This window comes from Palaemon carinicauda, unplaced genomic scaffold, assembly GCF_036898095.1.
Source record: "Palaemon carinicauda isolate YSFRI2023 unplaced genomic scaffold, ASM3689809v2 scaffold111, whole genome shotgun sequence".
In the NCBI taxonomy this organism is placed as follows: Eukaryota; Metazoa; Arthropoda; class Malacostraca; order Decapoda; family Palaemonidae; genus Palaemon; species Palaemon carinicauda.
Genome location: NW_027168605.1, coordinates 289,786 through 301,906, shown reverse-complemented (window position 1 = coordinate 301,906; position 12,121 = coordinate 289,786). Strand labels below are relative to the sequence as shown.

General features: G+C 40.1%; 1 protein-coding gene across 1 annotated transcript; it reads left to right on the top strand.

Annotated features, from left to right (window-relative positions):
- Positions 1-533: 533 nt before the first annotated feature.
- LOC137635295 (uncharacterized) lies at positions 534-8,593 on the top strand. Its single transcript, XM_068367762.1, has 3 exons — positions 534-878; positions 4,395-4,543; positions 6,526-8,593. Exons 1-3 carry the CDS (start codon positions 643-645, stop codon positions 6,960-6,962), a joined length of 822 nt encoding a protein of 273 aa, XP_068223863.1. The 5' UTR covers positions 534-642; the 3' UTR covers positions 6,963-8,593.
- Positions 8,594-12,121: the final 3,528 nt, after the last annotated feature.

Sequence of the window (12,121 nt, the reverse complement as noted above, 5' to 3'; positions counted from 1 at the left end):
AATAAGTCCTACACATATAGCAAATTTATACAGATCAATAATGTCCTTTTTAAACCAAATTATAAAATACACCAACCTTCACGTTCTCGCTGTGTTTACGTGAAATCAGCTGTTTTTGACTCGATAAATCGTATGTCATAAATATACCTAAAGCATGTAATTAATTTTTACGCATTTTTCTTTAGTTCTACTTTGTATACAAATCTAATTCATATATTAAAATATGTTATTGATTAATAAGAAAAATTACTTTTAAGAAATTTAGGTAATTCCATACTCTCGTTTCTGGGTAATGATGCTTTTAAAAGAATACTATAGTATTATGCTAGGTTAATAACTAGTATAATTATAAATAAATATATAATTCTAAATTGTTATTCTATTAAATAGCAATTATGAAGCCCTATTTGTAGCTTTAAATAATTTAAGTAACAGCGTAAACTGTCAATTGCGTAAATTAAATATACAGAGAACGCAACCATGTGATCGTCAACACCCGCTTTCTTAGGAAGTGAACGAGCCCAAACAATAACAACACCGAGCGGCCGAGAACCTCTCTCCAGAAAAAAAAAAATTAAAAAGACCGATTTTTAAACTTCGAAAACCGTATAAATTTATAACTATCCCTTTCGGAAGAGAAAAATGAAACCCAAATTCCAGAGGAGAAATTTCACGGAAGAGGAGAAAGTTTTGTTATTTGTTCTGGCCGAAAAGGACAAAGAGATTATTGAAAAGAGAGGTATTGGAGGACCGGCAGTCCGGGAGAAGAGAAAAGTTTGGGATAAAATAGCTCTTATTTTCAATGCCCAGAAACATATTGTGAAGATTCAGAGGTCGGCCAAAGATTTGAGGAAGTGCTGGTTTAATCAGAGATACAGGTAATAATGATTTTATGTTCTTTAAATAAGGGTTTAAATACGGTAGGCAATTTATAACTCTACCGATGTGATGCTCAGTGGGGATGGTTCATGGTGAAATTAAGACTTAGTGTGTTTGTTTTCGTTATAGATTAGGACAATGCCTCTAATATTGTTTAGGGTAGTTTGTAGCGCTACGGCCAAGCGCCCTAATTTGCTTTTTATCGCTCCGACTGTTATCTTGTATAGAATAAAAACGTTTGGAAATGGTCTACGGATCTTAAATATGTTGTGTAAGGGGGGGGGTCCGGGGGGGCGCAGCCTCCCTGGGTAAGGACACGGCTTTTAGCATAGGTTAGGTGGGTTTTTTAAGTTAGCTTCTCCCGTCGTACTCGTAGGTAAGGAAACTTGTGTAAGGGGGGTCCGGGGGGCGAAGCCCCCCTGGGTAAGGATACGGGTTTTAGCATAGGTTAGGTGGGTTATTTAAGTTAGCTTCTCCCGCCAAAATCGTTTTTAGAACGACGGCCACAGTTCAGAATATTCCCGTTTTCTACGGGATCTGGCCGTCACCCTACAAAGGCTCCATTGTTTATTTCCTTTACTCATTGGGCTATTTTGTTGTTGGAGCCCTTAGGCTTATAGCATCCTGCTTTTCCAAGTAGGAATTTGGGGTGTATGAATGATACGGCCCTATCCCATAACGCCCTTATTTTCAACCATATCGCTAAGAATATGGGAGTCTTAGGGGGGGGGGGGAAGCAGGGGGTGTATTAGCCCTTTGTTAGGTTAGCAGGTAAGGACACGTCTTGTAGGTTAGGTTAGATGGGGAAACTTAGGATAAGTTGTTCTCTAAGCATGCAGGAGGTCCTGTCCATCATTATACAAATGCTCTATGATTTTAGCTTAACTAATCTAATAATAATAATTAAACAGATCTTTGTAAAATTTTAGCACATACCACAGGTAGTTAAAAAAACTGATAGATGGCTCTTTTGTCGTAAGTTAATTGTTTGAACAGAATAAAGGGCCCGTTTTATATACTAAACCTCTTGGTTTTTTGTTTTCAATATTGGATTATGCAAAATAATTATAGCTCATATTTTATTTAACATGTTAATTATAAAAGGTTAGAGTAGAAATATGTTTGATATATTTTGCATCTTGCTTTTCCATCTAGGGTTGTAGATTAGCTCGTAATAATAATTAAGGGAAATGGGTGTCAAATCTATGTTTGAACAAAGCTATAACTTACCCATTTGTTAAGTTTGTATATCAATGGTTTTATTATATAAATTATATAGTATTTTCAAGTAATATGATGTAAATGTATTTCATTTATTTTTTTCTTTTTTACCATCATACATCGAGCAAGATTGAATTGGGAAAGTATCTGTTCAAACTGAATTAAAAGTCAAAACGTTGTAATTAGAATTACTAGCCTACACGGCTAACGCACATAACAAAACATATAGCATACTTGTTATAAAAAAACTGTATAGCCTTGCCCTTGCCTTAAGAACTTTACCACCAGTGTTTTTCATATAGTTTTTCCATATTTGATTTATTTTTTATTTTGAAATTCCAATGTTTGAAGTAAAGTTGTTGGCATCATGTATATTCTAATTTAGAATGTTCTACAGTATTCTGCTACAAATTATTTAGTTGTCATAAGGTGAGATCGGTTCAGATATTTTGGTAAATTTCATAAGATCTGCGTACACATTTGCAATACTGTGGTCAGTATCCCATTCATTTGGGTTAGCATCCTTCCCTTCATTAATTTTTTCTCTGTGACTATGTATATTTTTTAAATGTGTGAATCTTTAATACAGTAATTATTATCTTTTAAACAGTGTCATTTTTTATGAAGGCATCAAAATCTTCCTCTTGGTCCTAGAACTGCCCATGTGACCCAAATCCTATACATTCCATTATTCATTGATTCCTAGAACTGCCTATACATTCCTTTATTCATTCATTCCTAATTGACTATAGTACCCTAGGAATTGTCTCAGTGTCTAGTGACCATGTAATTAATGCTGTCTGGCATTGGGTTTCCTAGAATTTTGAGTTCTCTTGCTGAAGGGTACACTTTAGCATTCTTACATTCCTGACTTCTTTTAGCTTTTAACAAATGAACATACTCTACAGTATTGCATTGAGTTTTGTTATATTAATATTATAGATTGTGCATTTAAGTTACCTGTATTTGATGTACAGTTTATATTTATTCCACTTTCTAAGTGGGGATACGTTAATGTGGTGAAAAGGTTTTTGTATCGCCATGATCGGCAAAGCTATACAGTACTAGTCAGGACCATCCATACTAGGTTGGTTAGTTGTGAGCGATCAGACAAAAGTTTCCCACCCTTACCAATCTGCAGTTGGCCAGCGTTATGATGGATTGACATGTCTTAGGTCTTTGTTCTGCAGTGGACTAGAAATAGCTGCTTCTTCTTCTTCTTCTTTGTCTACATCTTTTCCCACTTCTATGTGGGGTCGATGTTTCTGGTCAGCTTTCTCCATCTACCTCTGTCCCACTTCTCATCACCGGTTAATCCCTTTGATCGAAGGTCATCCTTGATACAGTCCACCCACCTTCGCTTCGGTCTCCCTCCTTCTCGTTCCCTGTACCTCCATTTCCATCACCCTCCTCCCAATATACTGTTTATCTCTTCTCATGACATGACCATACCACCTCAGTCTACTTTCTTGGATCTTATCTGATAGTTTTCTAACTTCTGTGGTACCCCTAATTACTTCATTCCGTATCTTATCTCTTCTTGTCACCCCACACATCCATCTCAACATTCTCATCTCTGCCACATCCATCTTCTTCTCTTCTGTATTCTTTATTGCCCATGTCTCCGCTCCATACATCATTGCCGGTCTCACAACTGTCCTGTGTACTTTACATTTCAATTTAACCCCTATTTTCCTGTCGCATAGTACTCCAAGCACTTTTTTTTCCAATTCTTCCATCCTGCTTGTATTCTGTGGTTTATTTCTGCCCCCAGATCACCATCCTCTGCAATTGTTGATCCTAAATACCTGAAATTTTCAATTCTTTTCAATCTCTCTCCTTGTCAACTAACTTCCCCATTCTCGCCACTTTTCAATCTCAAATACTCTGTCTTTTTCCTGCTGATCTTTAAACCCCTGTTTTCCATTTCTCTTCTCCACTCCTCCAATTTTGTTGTAAATATTTATTCATGCCTGCATCTATAATGCTTTCCTTTATCATATATATATTGATATTCTATTCTTCAGAAGATTTCTGTGCAAAATCACAGCCTGTCTTTTATGAGAAAGAAATAAAGCTGGCTTGAATTTATCACTGGGAATTACTAATCGTATGAAAGAGATATGTCACTTTTTTTTTTAATTGACCTTTTGCCTAACCTAAATGTTATAAAACATTCCAATCCAATAGTTTTGTTCTAGGATGAAGATTAATACAGTACAAGAAAAATGTTTAACAAGTTGAACAGCAAAGTATCAAAAGACCCAGAATTTTCAAATATCTGTATTTTTCAGAGACCAGCTAAATTCTCACGCGACTTATCTCGAAAACCACGCGTCTCCGACGTTGGTGAACGTCGAGGTGGATCCAGCGTTGATCGACCCGTCCCCCGAACCTGTGCAAGATGCTTGGGAGGGTGACCATACCGCTAAAAATGGGAACGGTAAGGTGTTCATTGTGGATACTGGATTAGCTACTGTACAGTGTGTTGTCTGGTTTACGTATGAATCTGTAATGATATCTGACTTAGAAGTACATACATACATATACCAAAGCGGCTAGAGTGGATATGAATGTGTTGAGGTGGTTAGGCCATGTTGAGAGAATGGAAAATGGCTGTCTGCTAAAGAAGGTGATGAATGCAAGAGTTGATGGGAGAAGTACAAGAGGAAGGCCAAGGTTTTGGTGGATGGATGGTGTGAAGAAAGCTCTGGGTGATAGGAGGATAGATGTGAGAGAGGCAAGAGAGCGTGCTAGAAATAGGAACGAATGGCGAGCGATTGTGACGCAGTTCCGGTAGGCCCTGCTGCTTCCTCCGGTGCCTTAGATGACTGCGGTGGTAGCAGCAGTAGGGGATTCAGTATTATGAAGCTTCATCTGTGGTGGATAATGTGGGAGGTTGGGCTGTGGCACCCTAGCAGTACCGGCTGAACTCGGCTGAGTCCTTGGTTAGGCTGGAGGAACGTAGAGAGTTGAGGTCCCCTTTTTGTTTTGTCTTCATTGTTGATGTCGGCTACCCCCCAAAATTGGGGGAAGTGCCTGACTTAGAAGTGCCATAGGATAAAGGAGAGATGAAATATCTAATTTTATCATTCACTTTGTGAGGATTACTTGCTACTACTAGTTCATGCCAGAATACGTTTATCAATTGCAAAATTTTAAGGTCTTCAAGCCGTGTAATCAGTGATACTGCAGTTTGATAAACCATGACACTCCGTAAACCCTGTAATTGTTGTATAATCTTTATTAAATTTAAACTTTTTGTTAATCCGATGCATTGGAAATGCAAAATAATGCAATAGAATACATGATCTAAGCATTGCAGAAAATTCTTAGTAGTCTTACTTGTAAGACTTAGTAATTTTAGAAAGTGTCACAGATTTCAAAATAATAAAAAAAAAAAATGACACATTTTCTCCAAGACAAGAATAATTTGCACAGGAGTATATTGTGTATATCAGATCATTTATTTATGCTTGCGAAATAACCTCTACTTTGGTATGCAGTTGATTCTGTATTAAATAAACAAGTAACATTCACATTTTTGTGGCAACTCATCCCAACGACATCTCTCCGGCATCTGCATAATTTTCTTAGAATCATAAACTAAATCCCTTCCTTTTATAGAAAAAAAAGGTTACTGAATTGATATAAAAATTTCTCATACCTTTATGATAGTTTTAACAACTTGTTTTTGTAAAGGTGCAATTTTCAAATGCTGGTGATCTTCTTAAGAGCACTGTTCTCACTCTCTTTTTAGACTCGTCCAAGTTTATTATCAGGATAATATTGTCATCTCAAAGTGTTAGTGTTTACATTATTTTACGTTGCTAATTCCTATGATATTTACGTGCAATTTTGTTTCCCTTGGTATTGCAATATTCAAGACTTCACAAATGTTCCCTAGGTATTGCAATATTCAAGATTTCACAGACATTTCCGTAGGCTTTGCAATATTCAAGACTTTACACATGTTCCCTAGGCTTTTCAATATTTGAGACTTCACAGATGTGTCCCCAGGCTTTGCAATATTCAAGACTTTACACATGTTCCCTAGGCTTTTCATTGTTTGAGACTTCACAGATGTGTCCCCAGGCTTTGCAATATTCAAGACTTCACAAATGTTCCCTAGGCTTTTCAATATTTGAGACTTCACAGATGTGTCCCCAGGCTTTGCAATATAAAAGACTTTACACATGTTCCCTAGGCTTTTCAATATTTCAGACTTCACAGATGTGTCCCTAGGCTTTGCAATATTCAAGACTTTACACATGTTCCCTAGGCTTTTCAATATTTCAGACTTCACAGTTGTGTCCCTAAGCTTTGCAATGATCAAGACTTCACAGAGTATATTTTGGTAGCTGATAATATACATCCCACTTAGACTCACTAAAATACATCATAGTTTAATTCTTGATTCCACAGATAAAGTGCAAATTCAGATAAGCAAGCCGGAAGCAGCAACGGTAAAATCACCACCCAATCAACAGCCTTCAAAACCTCAATCTTCTGCTGCTGCTGCTTCTCGCGTCCCTTCGGAGAATAACGCCGCATCCGTGAAATTGGAAACGGCTGCTTCGAGTGATTCCGTGTGGCCCGTCTCTTTACGGCCCTACCAAAAACGTAAATTAGACTCTATTCTTGAGCAGGACCAAAAGTTGATAAATAGTCAGCTAACTTTATCTAAAATAGAGGAAGAGAAGAATTTGTTGCAACTGAAAATTCTAAACGGACAGTTGAAAAACGTACAAAAGGAAGCCGACTTACTAGATAAGAAAATTTTATTGACCGATAGAAAGATTCAGTACTGGGACAGGTTGTTGAAAAATGGTAGCGGACATCACGTCTTTCCGAACGTGTAAATAACGTGTGATATAGATGTTTAATGTTGACCGTTTTTTCATGCTCTCATTTTGAGCGATTTGAAAATGTTTGAAATTGAAGAATGTTGAAGTTGTATATGTAATTTTTGATATCTGAAGCGTATTTTGTCTTTCATAACGTTTATATACGAATGGTAATGTAGTTGTATGTGGCTTTTCCCCCAAATCATTTCTGGTTTTATGATTTTCGTTCCGGGGGTTAGAACCCTGTGATACCTTACGGTAATTCTCTTGTAATATCACCCGCAGAAATATTATACAGTAGGAAACTGCCGGAAGGAACTTCCTTCAGGACATGACTCGAGCCCTAAAATAGATTTTTTCTTGTCAAAATCCGTTTTTAAGTCGGATAGTTTTTTTTTTTTATAGTTCGTTAAAGGTGTGAGATGCCATAACAAGCGACTTCTACCTTCGTAAGTTTATATAAGTACGGCATGAACCGCTTGAGTCCTTGATACGTATAGTCGTTTATTCTCCTGTTCGTATCCCTTTGTGTAAAGCAATCAAAGCTAGAAGGTCCTCAAATAAACATTTGATTTACTCCGCAACTTACAAACATTGAGAGAACTCAAATTCAATTGAAAATAACAAAGATAAGATAAGGAAATACTGTGATAAACAGAATTATATCGTTTAAAACCGTAAGGAAATCAACATTTAGGCCCCGAGCACACTAGCCACTCTGTGGCACCACAAGTGGCCGCGCAAAGTGGCGGGCCAGAGCACACTAGCCACTTTTTAGAGCCACAAGTTGCGACCACATGTGGTTATGTTTTGAATACCCGGCCACATGTGGTTATGTTTTGAATACCCGGCCACATGTGGTCATGTTTTGAATACCCGGCCACATGTGGTTATGTTTTGAATACCCGGCCACATGTGGTTATGTTTTGAATACCCGGCCACATGTGGTCGTCACACCGATATCACTACATCTGATTAGCAGCCACATGTGGTCGCCAGAGGTCGCTAGTGTGCTCTCAGCCAGCCACAAAATGCGCTGTTTGTGGCGGGGACGAGTGACAGCTTGCCACAGTCGCGAGCCACAGACACAAGTGTGATCTGCAAATCTTGAAAACAATGGGAACCTATGGGAGAAAATATCCCCGCCACAAAACGCAGCCACTTGTGGCTCTACAAAGTCGCCAGTGTGCTTAGGCCATTAAAGTAACCTGATGTCTACTTCATATGAAACCTGACTATTTGTTGACTCTTGTAGCGGGAAATCATAGGCATAGAATTCAGGTTTGGCCGTAGGCCAAAATTTAACAAAATTGGACTTGCAAACAATTCGTTCGAATTACAAACAGCGTCTTGGAACCACTTAACTTTGTAAGTCGAGGACCTTCCATATTTTCTAATCTCTTGTGTACCTCTTCATAAAGTGTTTTGAACATTATGTCCTGTCTTATGTTTTCAGCCATCTCATTCCACGTCTCCAGGATAACCGAATCATCTCCATCTCCACTCCCATACCCATAATTATTCATTTTGTATAATATTCATTACTTTTCATTTACCGTAATGGCCAGAATGTTTCAGTGGCTGGTATCTAGCCAAGTTTCCTAGTCATGAGTTGCACAAAAAATAAACTTTTTTATGAATGGCTGTTATTATTATTACCTTCTAATCTATATTTATTTGATACTACTATGAAGAAATAAGGTCTTGTGACAGCTTAACAAATTGTTATGTGATATTTTTATTTGCTGATATTAATTGGAATAAGTTAGGGGGGAAGGTTGAGAGGGAGGCAGAGAATTAAATGGCAAGATAAGGTGAAGGATGATATGGAGAGAAGAGGCAATGGAGTGGGCGCATCAAGCAACCGACCCCTTAACCCTTTTACCCCCAAAGGACGTCCTCGTACGTTTCACAAAACTCATCCCTTTACCCCCATGGACGTACAGGTACGTCCTTGCAAAAAAATGCTATAAAAATTTTTTTTTTTCATATTTTTGATAATTTTTTGAGAAAATTCAGGCCTTTTCCAAGAGAATGAGACCAACCTGACCTCTCTAGGACAAAAATTAAGGCTGTTAGAGCAATTTAAAAAAATATACTGCAAAATGTGCTGGGAAAAAAATAACCCCCTGGGGGTTAAGGGTTGGAAATTTCCAAATAGCCTGGGGGTAAAAGGGTTAACAAACTGCAGTTATGTGATATTTTTATTTGCTGATATTAATTGGAATATGTTAGGGGGGAAGATTGAGAGGGAGGTAGAGAATTAGATGGCGAGATAAGGTGAAGGATGATATGGAGAGAAGAGGTTTGGTGAAAGACGATGCCTTTGACAGAAGGCAATGGAGTGGGCGCATCAGGCAACCGACCCCTTAATGTAGAGATAATGGTGGGGAAGAAGAATTGGCATAAGACGAAAGTATATGAACTCTAGTTGCTCCCTGATGTAAACTTACTTTTTTTTAATGTGATTGATATTCATTAAACTATGCAATTTAAAAGTTCACAAAAGACTATAGAAACTTAATATTTTATGAATAGAACTTACCTGGCAGTTATATATACATAGCTAATAATCTCTACTTTCGGCAGAATTTTACTAAACGCGGCAACCGCCTTGTGGTGGTTGGGTGGTTACACCCGTTAAAGGGTGGTACGAGGAATCATTCCCGTTTTCTGTTCTTCAGTTCATCTATGCCGGCCGGATCGACAACACGTTGGTCCGTCATTAAGAGTTTTTCTTTGCTTTCCCGGTTTCGCTGTACCAGTCTGCTATTTGGTGAAGTACACTGGTTTGGGGATTTGGCAATCGTGTTTTTGTTATTTCTTTGCTTTTTTGCTGTTATCATTATGAGTGAAAAAAGTCATTACCGTGTCTGTGCGAATAAAGAATGTAAGGTGAGACTACCGAAAATGGCGGTAGACCCTCACACCGTGTGTTTGAATTGTAGGGGTTTTGTTTGTGCCCTTAATAATAGGTGCGGGGAATGTAAAGTTTTGGATGAGAAGGATTGGTTGATTATGAAGCGCTATGTGCGTAAGCTAGAGCTCGATAGAGTTAGGAGAGCTTCTAGGTCTAAGTCTAAGTCTGTTAGTGGTTAGGAAGACAAACTTAGTGTAGATTTATCTTTTGAACCTATAATTGATTCCTCTTTGGAAGTTGATCCTTCCCTTGAGTTAGTAACTCCTGCACCTCCTACAGGATCCGTATCTGCGGATGACCCTCGGTACGCTAGTTTGGCTGCCGAGTTGAAGGCCATTAGACAACAACTTGAGGCCTTTAAAGGTAAGAATAGTGAAAGTGCTTGTGTTAGTGCAGTGGAGGTGGCGACTGACCGAACCTGTCATTACCCTAGGCGTAGACCTCTACCAAGCTCCCAGGACCAAGGGAGAAGGTACGTCGACCACCGAACCGAAAGGGGATGAGAGGTACGTACCCTCGGTCAGCCGTCGTCTCAAACAGCCCTGTTGCCGATTCCCAGGCTGTTCTTGACCATCACGGAAAAGACGTGTCGGATGTGTTATTTTCTTCTCCGAATTCTCCCAGACGTAAATGGAAGTTTGAAGCGTCAAGACCTACAAAGAGGAGATCGAACCGCAACGAACTGTCTCGTACTTTCTTTCCCGGTTCTAGCAGCTATGAACCTTGTCCGTCGGAGGACGATTTCGACTCCATGCCTGTGAAAAGGACGAAGCCTAAGCCTGCAAGTCAGGATTTTACAGCCGAAGATCCTCCCCCTTCTACGAGTGTTATTCGTCAACCCTCCCCTTCGGGACCGCAAGACCCAGCTGATGTTGCTAAATCCTTTATGTCTGTCATGCAGGAACAACTTTTTCCGTTAGTGCAAGCATTTAGCCGCCCTCACGCCCAGTCTGATAGACGTAAAGACGACTCGTTACCTATTAAGAAGTCTTCTTTTAAGAGAGAACGGAGTTCTTCTCCTAAGAAAACTTCTCCCTCTCTGCGCCAGGATGATGACTGTGCGCTTTCGCAAGGCGATACTTCTTCTCGATACCAGGACGATACGGTTTCTCGTTCTCGATACCAGGACGATACTATCTCTCGTTCTCGATGCCAGAACGAAACTGCTTCTCGTTCTCGATGCCAGGACGATACTGCCTCTCGTTCTCGATGCCAGGACGATACCGCCTCCCGTTCACGACACCAGGACGATACCGCCTCTCGTTCACGACGCCAGAACGATACCGCCTCTCGTTCACGACGCCAGGACGATACCGCCTCTCATTCACGACGCCAGGACGATACCGCCACTCGCTCACGGCGCCAGGACGATACCGCCACTCGCTCATGGCGCCAGGACAATACTGCCTCTCGTTCTCGGCGCCAGGACGATACTAGCCTGCTTCTTCGGGACGATACTGCCTCTCGTTCCAAGGACTCTTCTAGCGCTGGGCTCCAGGATGCAAGCCATCTTTTGCAGGACGATTCCTTTGATTTGCCATTGTCGGATTCTAAGGAGCCTTTTTCTCGTTCGAAGGATGTTGCAGATGTGGATCAGGACCTCGAGGAGGTCTCTGATGACGATGATAAACCTGCCGACGCTGCTGGAGATTACAAAGTTCTCTCTCGCTCCCTTCTTGAACTTTTTGTAGAGAAATTCCAACCTGCTGCCCCTCAATCTCCTCAATCCCAATTTAACAGAAAGAAGGCCAAGAAACAGTCGGCCTTCATCAAGATGAAACTGTCGATTTCCGCAAAGAAGGCTCTTGCGAAGATTGATGACTGGATGAAGGAGCGGAGACAAGCAGTTAAGACTTCCTTCTCATTTCCACCAGCTCGTCTTGCTTCAAAAGCTGGTATGTGGTATGAAACTGGGGAACCTTTGGGTCTGGGAGTGCCTTCCTCCTCCAAGGGTGACTTCTCTGGCTTAGTGGACTCGGCTAGAAGGCATGCTCTCAACTCAGCCAAGGTCATGTGGTCGATGTCGGAGCTGGATCATCTCGTCAAAGGTATTTTTAGAGCCTTTGAGGTTTTTAGTTTTCTAGACTGGTCGCTAGGGACTCTGGCAAGGAAAACTGACCAGATGGAAGGACCTCGGGACCTTACCAGTATTATGTCCTGTATGGACAAGGCCCTCAGAGATGGGGCGAATGAGTTGGCTGCACTTTTCTCAGCTGGGATCCTAAAGAAGAGAGCCCTGCTTTGCTCTTTTACT